This window comes from Chelonia mydas, chromosome 11 (assembly GCF_015237465.2).
Source record: "Chelonia mydas isolate rCheMyd1 chromosome 11, rCheMyd1.pri.v2, whole genome shotgun sequence".
In the NCBI taxonomy this organism is placed as follows: Eukaryota; Metazoa; Chordata; order Testudines; family Cheloniidae; genus Chelonia; species Chelonia mydas.
The window spans coordinates 31,689,970-31,706,644 of NC_051251.2; the positions used below are offsets into that span (position 1 = coordinate 31,689,970).

Below are 16,675 nucleotides of genomic sequence, written 5' to 3' on the forward strand. Positions count from 1 at the left end.
TGCCCCTCACTGGCAGGGGTTAAAAGCAGACCTAGGGAGGCTGCACTGGAGGCAGCCAATTAGAGAAGGAATGAAGAGAGCAGCCAATCAGGGCCAAGCAAGCCCATATAAAAAGGGAGCTGCAGGGCAGAGGCTGGCAGTTCTCTGCTGGGAGCCCAGGGAGAAAGGATTGTGTCTCTGGAGGGCTGAGAGGACTTCCAGCACCCTGGACAGAGCAGTGCTGCTAGCAGGGACTGAGGGAGTGAGAGAGCTCCTTGGCTGGCTGCTGAGGTTTGCAGGCTGACGCCCTGAGGCAAGGCAAAGAGGATGCTGGGGCCATGAGGAAGTGACCAGACAATTCGCTGCAGTAGCCACTAAGGGAAATGGCTGAACAGCAGACTACAGGTCCCCAGAAGGGGGGAGCACAGTGTGTGTCGCTGAAGAGGACGCTGCAGTCCTTGGAGAGACATGGGTCCTAGAGCAGGAGTGATAGCAGCAAGGCACCACCTTGCGCATTAACATGCAGAGCTAATTCCCAAGACAGCCATCAGGAGGTGCCGCAGTGGTGAGTGAAGCCCATTACAGAGATCACTAACCAATAGCTGACCAGTTGCCCAGAGTCCTAAATCATCTCATGGACCATCTCAGCAGGAATTTTTCCCTGAGTCACTAATGAAAACAGGCATTCTCTGGGTCATCTTCGCAGCTTGGGGCATTCTGACAGTCGACGTGTTTGCTACAAGGGACAACAGGAAACGTCACCTGTTCTTCTCTCAAGGGAGCCTCAGTCTGGGCTCCCTGTCTGATGCTTTTCATCTCAGCTGGCATTTGGCTTGCCTGTATGCTTTTCCCCCAAACCCAATCATCCCACATATCATCCTCAAGCTGAAAGCAGATCAGTCCTGGCGTGGATGAGGTAGCGCTGGTTCTCTGACTTTTCCACATTGTCAGTTCAGTCTCCCATACCCCATCCTCTCCATCCTGACCTGCTCACAAAGAATCATAGTCACACATTGCATTCAGTTCCCTACATCTCTTGGGGTAGTTGCTACGTGGCTAAATGAGGAGGAAGAGCAGTGTTTGACGATAGTTGAACAGGCCGACTCAACAATAGAAAATCTTCTATCAGAATGGCCTATTCAGAATGGCCTAAATGGAAGCCGTTTTCGGTGTGGTCATTGGCTCATAGAATTCAACCAACACTAGCTTCTATCCATGACATCTTGGGGTGCCTGCTGCACCTTCAGTCATTGGGACTTGCACTTAGCTCACTGAAAGTGCATCTGAGAGGGGTTGGGGCAGCACTGACTTATATAGCCAGGGGAGGCTACAGCCACAAGGTGCGTACGATCCCCTTCTACAGATACTGCTAGGCAAAATTGTCACTCTGTTGCACTGGGCCGTGTACACACCTAAGTGGAATTCACATCTGCATCACACCTCAAAGAACCGCAGTTAAGTAACTGGTTTCAGAGTGGTAGCCGTGTTTGTCTGTATCAGCAAAAAGAACAAGGAGTACTTGTGGCACCTTAGAGACTAACAAATTTATTTGAGCATAAGCTTTTGTGGGCTAAAACCCACTTCATTGGATGCATGCAGTGGAAAATACAATAGGAAGATATATATATACACACAGAAAACATGGAAAAAATGGGTTCCACAGAAAACATGGAAAAATGAAAGTGATCAATGAAGGTGAGCTATTATCAACAGGAGAAAAAAACCTTTTGTAGTCATAATCAGGATGGCCAATTTCCACTGCTATGGGTACCCACATGGCCCCACAGTATGCCAACATTTTTATGGCTGACTTAGAACAACGCTTCCTCAGCTTTCGTCCCCTAATGTCCCAACTCTGCTTGCGCTACGTTGATGAGATCTTTATCATCTGGACCCATGGAAAAGAAGCCCTTGAGGAATTCCACCATGAGTTCAACAATTTCAATCCCACCATCAACCTCAGCCTGGACCAGTCCACACAAGAGATCCACTTCCTAGACACTACGGTGCTAATAAGCGATGGTCACATAAACACCACCCTATACCGGAAACCTACTGACCACTATGCCTATCTACATGCCTCCAGCTTTCATCCAGACCACACCACACGCTCCATTGTCTACAGCCAAGCTCTAAGATACAACCGCATTTGCTCCAACCCCTCAGACAGAGACAAACACCTACAAGATCTCTATCAAGCGTTCTTACAACTACAATACCCACCTGCGGAAGTGAAGAAACAGATTGACAGAGCCAGAAGAGTACCCAGAAGTCACCTACTACAGGACAGGCCCAACAAAGAAAGTAACAGAACGCCACTAGCCATCACCTTCAGCCCCCAACTAAAACCTCTCCAGCACATCATCCAGGGTCTACAACCTATCCTGAAGGATGATCCCTCACTCTCACAGATCTTGGGAGACAGGCCAGTTCTTGCTTACAGACAGCCCCCCAACCTGAAGCAAATAGTCACCAGCAACCACACACCACACAACAAAAACACTAACCCAGGAACCTATCCTTGCAACAAAGCCCATTGCCAACTATGTCCACATATCTATTCAGGGGACACCATCATAGGGCCTAATAACATCAGCCACACTATCAGAGGCTCGTTCACCTGCACATCTACCAATGTGATATATGCCGTCATGTGCCAGCAGTGCCCCTCTGCCATGTACATTGGCCAAACCGGACAGTCTCTACGTAAAAGAATAAGTGGACACAAATCAGATGTCAAGAATTATAACATTAAAAAAACCCGTCGGAGAACACTTCAATCTCCCTGGTTACTCGATTACCAACCTAAGAGTTGCAATATTACAACAAAAAAACTTCAAAAACAGACTCCAACGAGAGACTGCTGAACTGGAATTAATTTGCAAACTGGACACCATTAAACTAGGCTTGAATAAAGACTGGGAGTGGATGGGTCAGTACACAAAGTAAAACTATTTCCCCATGCTTATTTCTCCCCCCTACTGTTACTCTCACCTTCTTGTCAACTATTGGAAATGGGCCATCCTGATTATCACTACAAAAGGGTTTTTTCTCCTGCTGATAATAGCTCACCTGAATTGATACTCTCATTATAGTGTGTATAGCAACATCCATTTTTTCATCTTCTCTGTGTGTGTATCTATATCTTCCTACTGTATTTTCCACTGCATGCATCCGATGAAGTGGGTTTTAGCCCACGAAAGCTTATGCTCAAATAAATTTGTTAGTCTCTAAAGTGCCACAAGTACTCCTCGTTCTTTTAGTTAAGTAGCTGTTTCTTGTCAGATCTGTCTTCTCTGTTTCCTGCCCCATTCCTCACCCCTTCTGGTCCCTAGTCTCAGCCTCCTTGTCCAGCTAATCTGTGTTTTTTCCCTCCACCATCCCAGCAACCAGTCATGGTTTCTCTCTCCCATCCCCCTCTAGTCACTCTGTGCGGATGATGCATACACAATCCTGTCAGTACTAGAAGCTATGAGGGGATGGAGCATGCTCAGTGAAGATGAAATCTTTGGAGAATTTAGCTGCTAAAATCTAAGTCTCTACTGAGCATGTGGGAACTGTGATTTGTTTTTTTTCAAGGTTTATAACTTGGTTAAACTGAGGTAGATTTTTACAGGGACAGCAAAAGGCATATCCCTGATACAAAGGCTACCCCTTGCCATATTTCAAGTTCCTGCTCCAATGCATGGGGGCGCTATTGTTTGTCAAAGAAAAAGTCCCCAGAATTTTTTAACATGGCAAAAGTGTATTTTTTCCTTGACTTGTTCCTGGAAACTGCTGAAAATTATAAATAAATAAATAAATAGCCTGAGGCAGACACAGAACATTTCAGTCCAAGTGGTAGAGTGTGGCAAAGTTATAAGAAACCGAAAACAGGATCTTATAATGGGAAGCGACAGGCTACCAGCCGTTCCTACAATAATCTTTATATTTGTATTGGATGATTGCTTTAAAGGCAGGAGTGTAAATGATTTATTTTGATATATTTTAATTTTATTTTCTATAGCATATGCTTTCATGAAGCATGCTGGATTGACAGCCCTGGAGAAAGAGTTTGTTCACAAACATGTACACCACAGATACTAGCAGTCCTGACTATCCCATAGGGTATATCTACACAACAAAGAAAAACCCATGGCCAACTGATTCGGGCTCGGGCTGTGGGCTGTTTCATTGCTGTGTAGACTTCTGGGCTCGGGCTGGAACCTGAGCTCTGGGACTTTGAGGCCTGGCTCCAGGGGAAGGCCAGAAATCTACAAAGCAATGAAATGGCCCCACTGCCCAAGCCTCACGAGCCCAAGCCAGTCACTGCTTTTTCTTTGTGGTGTAGACATACACATGCTGCCTTTTCATGTGTTTCAAGGCTCACCTGAAGGGAAGTGTAAAGCTGTGTCTTACCATCCTATACAGCCTCTTTGCTGAGACTGCCAATATGACTGTTAATTGCAGTAGTGGAATTTTTGTGACATGGGAATCTGTTCACTGGGCCTTAGGCTGAGACTACCCAGCCCATTTCCCATAGTGTTTCAAGCTGTAATGTGTAAGTGCACTTTCTTTACAAGAGTCAATCCTGTATAATAATCTAATATTCTTTATCTTCTTAGATCATCATTGAAAGTGGTCAAGGCAGCAGCTCAGGTATTGAATACATTATGGCAATACCGAGACCTCCGTAGCATTTATAAAAAGGTAAATTACAAATATGGTTCTGACAAAATTAGCATTCATCTGGAAACAACTTCACAATGATTCTGAATCATTTATTTTAACGAAATGTAATTCATTTTGACATACTCCTTTTCCCACTCCACAGGATGGATGGAATCAGAATCATTTTATTACACCAGTATCAACATTAGAACGAGACAGATTCAAATCACATCCCTCCTTGTCTACAACAAATCAGCAAATGTCACCTATCATTCAGTCAGGTCAGTTAATAAACCTTTCCCTCTTTGTGGACAGGTTGGCTGAAGGGCTTTTCCACTTGAGGTGGATCTAGCATGTCTCTTTTAGAACTTCAGGGTACTTTTGAATGTGCCTACCTTACCTTACTTTCAGTGATATTACAGTTTTTAGCCCTTGGGTTACTTATCAGTCTTGCTTTTCAGACCAGTGCATTGGAATTAAGGTTTTTCTTTTATATTTTGTTACAAAACAAAACACAGTATGATTTATGCATATAATATTTATATACTATAATAATACTTCCTTCAAAGTGCTTTACACATACCAATGAATTAAAACAGACTCTTCAAAACTTTTGTTGTTTGGAGACATGAATCCCAGTTATTAGGAAGAGACTGGTAATAGTAATGGGAGATTTGATCATTAGAAATATAGTTAGCTGGATGTCTGATGACCAGGAGAACTGCTTAGTGAATTACCTACCGAATGTGAAGGTTGTGACTCTCTCAAGACATCTAGACAGGCATATGTGCAGTGCTGGGGAGGAGAGTTCCTGGAGGCCAAATTTAGGCTGCATGGTAAGACACTGAAGTCCAGGACCCACACGGTAGCATTCTCTGAAATGCTTCCAGTTCCACACACAGGGCCAGTTAGACAGGCAGAACAACAAGGTCACAATGCATGGATGAGACAATGGTGTAGGGAGAAGGGGGTTAGGTTTATTAGTATCTGGGAAACCTTTCAGTGAAGGAGGAGCCTATACCAAAGCAGAACCAGATTGCTGGCATGTAAAATTAAAAAGGGTCATAGAGGAGTTTTTAAACTAAGGGGCTGGTGGAAAGCCGACAGATGCGGAGGAGCACACAATTTGGACAGAAACATCTCATATGGGAGGTTCTGTTAATGGGGATACTCTATATCGTAGTAAAGAAGAGAAGATAGAAGTAGATAAAGTACAGGTAGGAACTGAAGAGAAACAGTCAAATGAAAGAGTCCCTATTCAATTGCATCACATAATGGTAGACAACTAAAAAGTGACAAATTTTATAAGTGCTTGTATACAAATGCAAGGAGTCTAAATATTAAGATGCGTAAATTTGAATGCCTGGTATTAAATGAGGATATTGATATAATAGACATCACAGAAACTTGGTGGAACAACAATAATGAATGGGACACAGTAATACCAGTGTGCAAAATATATAAGAATGACAGAGTAGATCATGCTGATTGGGGAGTGGCACTATATGTAAAAGAAAGTATAGAGTCAAATATAGTAAAAAATCTTAAATGAATCAAATTGTACAATAGAATCTCTATGGATAGAAATTTCATGCTTGAATAATAGAGTATAGCAGTAGGAATATAGTATTGACCACCTGACTAGGATGGTGATGATGATTATGAATTCTCCAGGAGATCAGAGAGGCTACAAAAATAGAAAACTCAATAATAATGGGGGATTTCAACTATCCCTGTATTGACTGGGTACATGTCACCTCAGGACAGGATGCTGAGATAAAGTTTCAAGACAGCATTAATGATTGCTTCTTGGAGCAGCTAGTCCTGGAACCCGCAAGGGAAGAGCAATCCTTGATTTAGTCCTGAATGGAGCACAGGATCTGGTCCAAGAGGTGCATATAGCTGTACCACTCAGCAGTAGCAACCGTAAAGTAATTAAATTTGACATCCTTGTGGGAGGGAAAATCCCAAAGAACCCCTCCACAGTAGCATTTAACTTCAGACAGGGGAACTACACAAAAATGAGGAAGCTAGTTAAATGGAAATTAAAAGGTACAGTCACAAGAGTGAAGTGCCTGCAAGCTGCGTGGAAACTTTTTTAGAACAGCCTAACAGAGGCTTATCTTAAATGTATACCCCAAATTAAAAAATATAGTAAGAGGACCAAAAAAATGCCACCTTGGCTAAACAACCCAGTAAAAGAAGCAGTTAAAGGCGAACAGAGCATTTAAAAATCGGAAGTTAAATCCTGCTGAGGAAAATAGAAAGGCACATAAATTCTTGCAAGTCAAGCATAAAAGTATAATTAGGTAAGTCAAAAAAGAATTTGAAGAGCAACTAGCAAAAGACACAAAAACTTAACAGCAAAAACATTTTTAAGTACCTCAGAAGCAGGAAACCTGCTAAACAATCATCGAGGCCACTGGACAATCAAGGTGCTAAAGGGCACTCAAAGAAGACAAGGCTATTGCAGAGAAGCTAAATGCAGAGGATGTGAGGGATATTCCTACACCTGAGCTATTTTTTTTGTGTAACAAATCTATGGAACTGTCCCAGATAGAGGCATCTTTAGAAGAGGTTTTTGACCAAATTGATGAACAGTAATAAGTCACCCAGACCAGGTGGTTTTCACCCAAGAGTTCTGAAAGCACTCAGATATGAAGTTGCAGAACTACTAACTGTGATATGTAACCTATTACTTAAATCAGCTTCTGTACCAGATGACTGGAAAATAATTAATTTGATGCAAATTTTTAAAAAGGTTCCAGAAGCAATCCTAGCAATTACAGGCCAGTAAGCCTAACTTCAGTAGCAGACAAATTGACCAGGTTGACACTATAGTAAAGAACAAAATTACCAGATACATAAATGAACACAATTTGTTGGGGAAGAGTCCACACAGCTTTTGTAAAGGGAAATCATGCCTCATCAATCTGTTAGAATTTTTTGAAGGAGTGAACAAACAGGGGTGATCCAGTGGATATAATGTACTTTGACTTTCAGAAAGCCTTTGACAAGGTCCCTCACCAAAGGCTCTTAAGCAAAGAAAGCAGTCGTGAGATAAGAAGGAAGGTCCTCTCATGACAGGAAAAGACAGGAAACGGTAGGAATAAATGGTCAGTTTTTAGAATGTAGAGAGGTAAATAGCGGTGTTCCCCAATGATCTGTATGGAACCAGTGCTGTTCAACATATTCATCAGTGATCTGGAAAAAGGGGTAAACAGTGAGGTGGCAAAATTTGCAGACGACATAAAATTACTCTGGATAGTTAAGTCGAAAGCAGACTGCAAGGAGTAAAAGGATCTCTCAAAACTAGATGACTGGGCAACAAAATGGCAGATGAAATTCACTGTTGATAAATGCAAAGTGATGCACCTTTGAAAACGTACTCCAACTATACATATAAAATGATGGGGTCTAAATTAGCTGTTACCACTCAAGAAAGATCTTGGAGTCATTGTGGATAGTTCTCTGAAAACATCCACTCAATGTGCAGCAGCAGTCAAAAAATCTAAAAATGTTAGGAACCATTAGGCAAGGGAGAGATAAGAGAAAATATCATAAGGTATATAAATTCTTGGTACACCTACACCTTGAATACTCATGCAGATGTGGTCACCCCATCTCAAAAAAGATATATTGAAATTGGAAAAGGTTCAGAAAAGGGCAACAAAAATGATCAGGGGTATGGAATAGTTTCCGTGTGAGGATCGATTAATAAGACTGGGACTTTTCAGCTTGAAAAAAAGGGGGCATATGATAGAGGTCTACAAAATCATGAATGGTGTGGAGAAAGTTAATAAGTATTTTTTACCCCTTCACGTAACACAAGAGCCAGAGGTCACCCAGTGATATTAATAGGTAGCAGGTTTAAAACAAACAAAAGGAAGTACTTCTTCACACAATGCACAATCTACCTGTGGAACTCATTGCCAGGGGATGTTGTGAAGGCCAAAAGTATAACTGGTTTTAAAAAAGAATTAGATAAGTTCCTGGAGGATTGGTCCATCAATGGCTATCAGCCAAGATGATATGGGATGCAACCCCATGCTCTGGGTGTCCTAAGCATCTAACTGCCAGAAGCTGATGATTGCCCTGTTCTGTTGATTCCCTCTGAAGCATCTGGCATTGGCCACAGACAGAAGATAGGGTACTGGGCTAGATGCACCATTGGTCTGATGCAGTATGGTCGTTCATATGTTCTTATGGTTCTTGGGATGTTGAAGACATTTGGCCTCACTCGTACAGACAATATTTTTGAGAGTGGTGATAATTCTATAACCAAACTCATTGTCATATTTCCAACTATCACTCTCATTTCCCTAAGGTTTTTTCAAACACTGATGCTCTTTCTTTCTCTTACCTCCTTTTCATCAGTTGGCAGCACATCTTCATCGCCAGCACTGTTAGGAATCAGAGAACCTCGTTCTGAATACAATAGGACACAACCTTCTATGCAGTATTACAATAGCCAAGGTGATGTCGTTACGCATAAAGACATATATACTGGTAAGAGACCAGTTAGATTTATTCTAAACAAAATGCTTCTAAAATATTCTTTTATGTAGTCCACATTCGGCCTGGGACAATGTAGTGTGTGCAGTTAAAAACTAGTGATTGGACTATTTTTGTTGCATTCTTCAGCAGCAACAAAATTGTCTTGAACAATAATGCTATGTCAGTTGTTCACCATTGATTCCTTGAGCAAATCACTTTCCTCCCAGGTATGACCATTTTATACTGTTTTGTTTTGCATTTGTTGTTTTAAAAACAATGCATCAATGTAATAAAATTTGAAGCCAACTTAAATATTGTGCTGCAAAGGAATTTTTATAAGTAAAAGCTGGCATGTATCTTGACATCTCAGCTGCCCCGAGCTTCAGTTACTTAAGCTTCTTCACTTTTTACATTGTTTTTGTGTTCATTTTTTATTATTAATTTTACTGTGTGTGTCAGAAATGGGGTTTTTGTTTTGGTTATTTTTTGCTGTTTCTCTTAGAAATGCCCAATTTACTCGAAAAAGAAGAGATCAGGTTACATGTTTGTCTTTAAAAATGTGGAAAGGTTGTGGTTCTGTGAGTAATAAAATGTGTGGTGCTTCCCATTTAAAAGTGATGTTTGATTACACCAAAGTGAACATTTATTATCAAACCATGTTGTTGAATATTAATTTTTATTTTATGGCTTTATTCATAAATATTAGGGGGGGAAATATGCAAGACTTCATATTCTCCCTGATCTCAGCTGTCTTACACGTTATTATGCTCCCCAAGTACGGCAGAGTGAACAGGGAAAAACACAAATTCCCTGTTTAAAAAGCTGGTTTATTAAACAAAACAAAAATCCTGGGGCAATTTAACTGCTGCTGAGGGACAGATCTCATTTGTGCTGTTTTCTTTTAAGCTGTGATTTCACACTACTGTTTACGAATGATGTATGGTTACTATGGCAGTAAATGGGCGTTTTACATCAGGAATGCTACATTGCAAATGCAATTTTCTTTTCTAAAGAAATGCCTGTTAAAACATATATTGTGAGATTTATTTGTCCTGCTCGCATTGTTGTAAAGTAACATTTTTTGCATAAAGAAAAGGAGTACTTGTGGCACCTTAGAGACTAACCAATTTATTTGAGCATGAGCTTTCGTGAGCTACAGCTCACTTCATCGGATGCATACTGTGGAAACTGCAGAAGACGTTATATACACAGAGACCATGAAACAATACCTCCTCCCACCCCACTCTCCTGCTGGTAATAGCTTATCTAAAGTGATCATCAAGTTGGGCCATTTCCAGCACAAATCCAGGTTTTTTTGCATAGACACATCACATAACTATTTTTGTTCTTGTTTTGTTTTGGTTTGTTTGTTTTTTTCCAGCATCAATAAACTAATTTGTTATAGGTATGGGGTTTGTTCCTTTTGAAATAGTATATTAGTTTTTTAAAAGAAGGTTAGCAGAGTGAAGGAAAAGGTGACTGCAAAAATAATCTGTATAGGCCCCCTTCTGAAAATTACCTTATTTATTTCACATTCTTATTTTTGTAGCTTCTTAAACTTCATAGATAAAATATCACACACTGTAGATGGTGACCACGGTTTGTATCTTTATGTGGATAAAACACCCTTTTGTGAGTGCTCAAAAATGTACATTAACCATAATAATTAACACTTAAATGGCACTTAGATGATAGTAAATTGATTTGTAAACTTTAACTAATTTATCTCCACAACACCCCTGTGAGGTAGATGATAGATGGTATATCACCATTTTACATAAGGGGAATCTAAGGTATAAGCTAATCATCAGGTAATTTGATCAAAGCAACAGGTGGAGTTGATGGCAGAGCAAAGATTAGAATTGAGGAATTCGTGGCTTCCAGTCTATCTTGAGCTCAAAACATTCTGCTCTCACTTAACTTGTTGTAGCCCACACTAACACCATGATGTTTTGTTCCCTGTAGTGGCTAAAACATATAAAGGATTATGTGAGTCTGTTCCTGCGTTTAGATAATTACCTGATCTTTTAGTTCAGGCAGTAAAGGCTCATGTTTTACAATCAGAAGTCCTGAGTACAAGCCCTCAGAGTACAAGTCCAGGGGAGTCATTTTACTGCCACTGTTCAATTATTGCTCCTCTTTATGATGATTCATTTTTCATTTTCACACAGGGTAATGATTTTGCCCTTTAGTGGCAACACCCTAGGAAGAAGATTAAGGTTCTGCTGCTGCTGACAGATTCTCCTTTACCCCAACTAGTAAACCTTCTCCGTTTGGATCCATAAATCTTGGTTCAGTTCCTAGCTGGGATAGATTCCTCACTCTAAGTTGTTTATAGATATAAATGGAGAGCAGAAAATACTCATGCTTCTCCTCTCTCTCTGGTCAGGCGCCTAATCTCTCTCCACCTCAGACTTACGGAGGGAAATCTATTAAAATAGCCACAGAAAACAAAAAAATTTCCCAACTGTAACCTTAAATATGTTCCATCGGACTCTGCCTTCATGTTCAGCATAAGGAAAGCTTCAATCCCAGTGCCATGGAAATAAATTAGAAGGAAAGCTTGTAGATTTTATTTAAAAAAAAAATAATAATTTGCAAGGTGCACGGTTTAGCCAATGTCATTAATACTTCAGATGTCATGAGAGTAATGACAATATCTTGATATAGTAGACCATGTCAGGCCCTTGTAAAACAGTTCCACTGATTTCAACACAGTGAGGGACTAGCAGGATGTGAAAGTTTCTAAATATACAAGTGCCACTTTCATTTGTTATAGGTACTGTAAAAACTAAAGACATTGACGGACATTAAATGATAAAATACTATTTTTTTTTTACAGGGTCCAGCAAACCTTCACCAATTTACATCAGTTCCTATTCCTCACCAGCAAGAGAACAAAATAGACGGCTACAGGTAACTTTTGAAATCTCATTTTAAAAGAATACTGATAGCAAGGCTCAACGTGTTTTGTATAGTATGATAGTATTGTTTATTTTAATAGAACTAAAAGGAGAGTATACCGTTGCATGTTATACATATGCTTTGCAGAAAGCACTTCTAATAAATGGTTTTTTAGAGAGTGTTATTGTATCTGGAAATAACTTAACAGTTTATTGCCTCTGCATTTCCTTTTTTTAATCCCTTGACTTTAATTATTCATCTATTCTCGTTGTGTCTGGTTGTGAGACCCATCTCCTGATTTGCATTTTTTGTAGTTTCTGAAGGGAGAGTTATAATCCATGCAGTCTAAAGATACTTTTGTTATCTGGATGTTTGATAGTAAATATGGCTGTGTCTACTTCTTTCGCCCCCAAGACCTGTGATTCCCAGTGGGTGTAGTTGCACTTGTGGAGGGTGTAGAGTAGATGCGGGGGTAAAGAATTTTTTCCAATTTCTCATCTAACCTTTGGTTAGACTTCACGCTCGTTTTAAAAAAAAAAAAAAAAGTGTCTTCTGTGGGATACTGACCCAATTGGTGGAACTGCATCCACTGAGAATTCTGGGTCTGAAAAATCATAGTGGCTTAAAAGAGTAACGTTTTAGAGATCAGTATGCAAAGACGTAGCCACACCACTCCATTGCTTGAATGGATAATACAGGGGTCGGCAACCTTTCAGAAGTAGTGTGACGAGTCTTCATGTATTCACTCTAATTTAAGGTTTTGCGTGCCAGTAATACATTCTAACGTTTTTAGAAGGTCTCTCTCTATAAGTCTATATTATATAACTAAACTATTGTTGTATGTAAAGTAAACAAGGTTTTTAAAATGTTTAAGACGCTTCATTTAAAATTAAATTAAAATGCAGATCTTATCAGTTTAGTGCAGTGGTTCTTAACCTGGGGTGCATGCACTCCCTGGGGGGTGCGAGACATGCGAGATTTTTTTAGAAGGTAAATCATCGAAAGCACAAATTAAGCACAACACATAAGTACAACTACTTTGTTTAATCAAACCTATGTATTTATTAACATTCTACATTTTTTAACGATTACTGTAATATACAAACCAAGTTTTTAAGTTTTCAAGTTTTTAAGCTAATTGTAGTGTAATTTTTGACAAAGGCTACAGAGCGCTAGGCCCAGGCCAGGAGCAGAGCCCTGGGCTGGCTGCCGGTACCCCAGGCCGGCAGGAGGGGTGAGCAAGGCCGGAGGCCTGGACCCCGGCTGGCAGGGGGCCAGCGGCTGGAACCCCAGACCATCAGCGGGGTGACAGACAGAACCCCAGACTGGCAGCAGCTCACCGGCTACCAGTCTGGAGTTCCACCGGCTCCTGCCAGCCGGGGTCCCAGCTGCCAGCCCCGCTCAGCCGCTCAGCCGAGGGTTCTGTTCACCCAGGCTGGGAGCGGGCTGAGCGGGGTTGGTGGACAGAACCCCAGACCGGCAGTGGGCTGAGCAGCTCAGCCCGCCACCGGTCTGGGATTCTGTCCGCCGGCTCCTGCCAGCCGGGGTCCTGGCTGCTGGCCCTGCTCAGCCCGCTGCTGACCTGTAAAAATCAGCTCGCTGCCAACCCCTGGGATAATATATAGCTACATCTGTGCAATAAAGCCGATTATACAAACAACTCTGAAAACTTACCCAAAGGTAGAAAAAGAAACTCAAATATTTTTCCCTTAAAATCTCATTTTTAAAAAATAATTTTTTATTTGTCTATTTTGTCAACAGCATCAACAGTTGTACTACAGTCAAGATGACTCCAACAGAAAGAACTATGATGCATACAGATTATATTTGCAGTCCCCACATAGCTATGAAGACCCCTATTTTGATGATCGAGTTCATTTTCCAGCTACTACAGATTACATGACACAATATGGACTGAAATCAACCACAAATTATGTAGACTTCTATTCCACTAGGCGGCCCTCTTACAGAGCAGAACAATACCCAGGGTCACCTGATTCTTGGGTGTAGCATCAGAAAGTCACACAGAGGGATGCTATAGCTTCTAATCTTGCTTGGGAAGAAATGGAATGGCCTGTTTGCTGTTTGGATGGTGAAATGTAAAAGTGAAGTGAACGGAGGAACAAGGAGGAGCATTTTTCAAGGACTTATCAGGAAGGTGAGAGAGAAATTGGAAGGGAGAACTTCTTGCTCTGTTTAGACATTAGATCTAATTACTTGTAGTTCCTGTAGTCTGGTGAAGGTGTGGGCGATGTGATGAAAGGTTTGAGAATTGAGTAAAATGAATTTGGAAAATGTGTAGGTCAGATAAAATTAAAGCCGATTTTTAAAATGTGAATAAAAGTCTTGTTATGATAGTTTGTACAGAAAAATAAAATGGATGCCCTTCTTGTTTTATTGCTATTACTAAATGTTGAGATTGTATGCTATTACGTCTTGTAAATTTCTTTCATTGGTGTAAATATGGAAACGCCACATTGGTTAAAAATGCCATCATTTGTTATGCAGTGTGTCATTTGAAAACAGATTTGGAAAGCTGACATCTTTAAACAAAAAAAGAAAATAACAAGGAACTGTTATAAATTTAAAAATATATCATTTTTGGTTTTGAAATGAATAGTGTAATTTTGAAGCACAAAGTACAGTCCGTATATCTACACTTTTCTCATTCCCTGCCTCTTTCATAGGATACTTCACTGCCATTTTCTATGCACATGGAAGAAAAATAAATGTGGAAGTCTCATCCATGGAAAGTTGTTCCCTGCTCATTTTTTATTTTCTGTGTGTAATATACAAAAATAAGTACAACAAATATGAATTCTAACTGCATGTTGTAAGAAGTTTAAATATCTCACACCATTTTGGCCATTTTCCCAGTTTTCTATCGTTCATACGTTTATTATTTGTCAAGCTGGTATACCAAAGCATGAAATTATGCACTTGGCTCCCTTGTTTTTTCCTCTAGCCTAGTGTTTTTACTTTCTCTGTTCAGTGAATCCAGGATATTTCACAGTTTTATTGCGTTTCTGCCAGAAACAAAGTTGGAATAGATTTAAGCCCCTTCTTTTACTTCACAGAAATTTCATCCAGCAAGCTGACCACCTGGCCCATATTCCACTTGCTCCGTTTACAATTCTTGTGTAAAAAACAGTAATAAATTTTATGCATTTGTCCCATGCTATTGATGCTATTAACCTTCTTCTATGCGTTTATTATAATATTCTTTTGCCATTGTTTCACTTTATAGAGCTCAAAGTGCTTTACAAGTACCCCCATTTCACTGTTGGGGTAATTGCAGCACAGAAAGGTGAATTGAATCACACAGCAAGCGAACAGATAGAATCCAGTTCTCCTGACTCTGTCTCCTAGAACACCGCTTCCTCTGTGTTAGTGAATGAAAAATTCCCAACAAAATTAATAACAAGTTATAGGCCAAACTCTGACAGCTCTGGAGCCCATCCCCCTCACAGATTACCGTATGGTTGCATACGTATAATCATGGGCACAATTTGTCTCCCATGTCTGCAGACGGTGCCTTCTGTTTCCAAAAAGATCTATTTTTAATGCAGAATCTCTTAATTTATTCCATTTTTAGTCTATTGTTATTAGGAGCCACCTCCAAGTGGATCATTTAGCAGGCTGTTAATTAACTGTCGTCATAGCAATTTACAACTCTTGGGTGCAGAGAATATAGCCCAAAAGGTGGTAATTCCACTAAACCATGCCTACGGGTTACTCATATGTTTGTATGTATTGTCTGTTTAAAAAATTGACTGTAAACATCTAAATGTGTGGTGATGGGCTCTGTACAAATATCTAATAAAATAATAATATCTCAGTGCTATACTGTGTTGAGAGCCTAAACCTACATAATAAAAGAACTTAAAAGGTGGCACTTACTTTTATTAGGAAGTATTAACAAGGTATTTCAAGATCTCCCACCCCCTACAGTCTGTATCTTTTTAGCTTGGAATTTATCATTTGCTTGTTGAGGGGAGGATTTATGATTTAGTTTACAGTTTTGCTTTCTGAAGCTAGATGTTTCCTCTGCAGATGGCTACAGTCCATGGTGTTCTTTTCTCAGAATCCAGTTGTGGTGGTGCTCCAAGAAAGACTATGGAGGAAGCCACTTGAGTACTGAGCGGTAGTGTGCTGAAGTGACTCTGCCCCTCTGCTGAGACTGAGTTCAGTTGAGTTCAGAAGCAAGAGACCAAGGAAATCCCTCCAGGCCTGGTTCTTCTGTGCCATAGCACAGATATCATTATGTTCATTTACTTTTGTTTTTTATTGATCTTGTGTACTTTACACATCGTTGTCTTTTCTTGGTGTAATACCAATTAAAATGAACTCTTAGTTGGCTAATTCCCTTCATACGCTGTTTGAGACTTGGTGGGGAGAGTTGAAAAGAGATGATGATTGGGCTAGATTGTTCCGTTTTGGCACACTGATCTTTGTGATCCATTTAGACTTTCAGTCTGGTTTCAAAATGTCAGGTGCACAATTATGAGCTGCATTCCTTTAAAGAGAATCAAGCTCACAATGGTGCATTCAGGTTGACATCTCCAGGGAGGACAATAAAAATGGAAAAAGCATACTTAACTAGAACAAAGAGCAGATAGCCTTGGGAAGTGGGATGCAAATTTGG

General features: G+C 40.3%; 1 protein-coding gene across 10 annotated transcripts in view; it reads left to right on the forward strand.

Moving 5' to 3' along the window:
* The window catches only part of PKP4 (plakophilin 4), a 246,876-nt gene extending 231,810 nt beyond the window's left edge, over positions 1–15,066 (forward strand). For 8 of the 10 annotated variants that reach the window (XM_037912431.2, XM_037912432.2, XM_037912433.2 and 5 more), the window contains 5 exons: positions 4,584–4,668; positions 4,793–4,910; positions 9,007–9,138; positions 11,969–12,042; positions 13,792–15,066. In XM_037912431.2, coding sequence (XP_037768359.1) covers positions 4,584–4,668; positions 4,793–4,910; positions 9,007–9,138; positions 11,969–12,042; positions 13,792–14,040 — 658 coding nt within the window. In that variant the 3' untranslated portion in view covers positions 14,041–15,066. The remainder of the gene's footprint in view (positions 1–4,583; positions 4,669–4,792; positions 4,911–9,006; positions 9,139–11,968; positions 12,043–13,791) is intronic. The other 2 variants (XM_037912434.2, XM_043525201.1) reach the window with 1 other exon arrangement.
* The last annotated feature ends 1,609 nt before the right edge of the window (positions 15,067–16,675 follow it).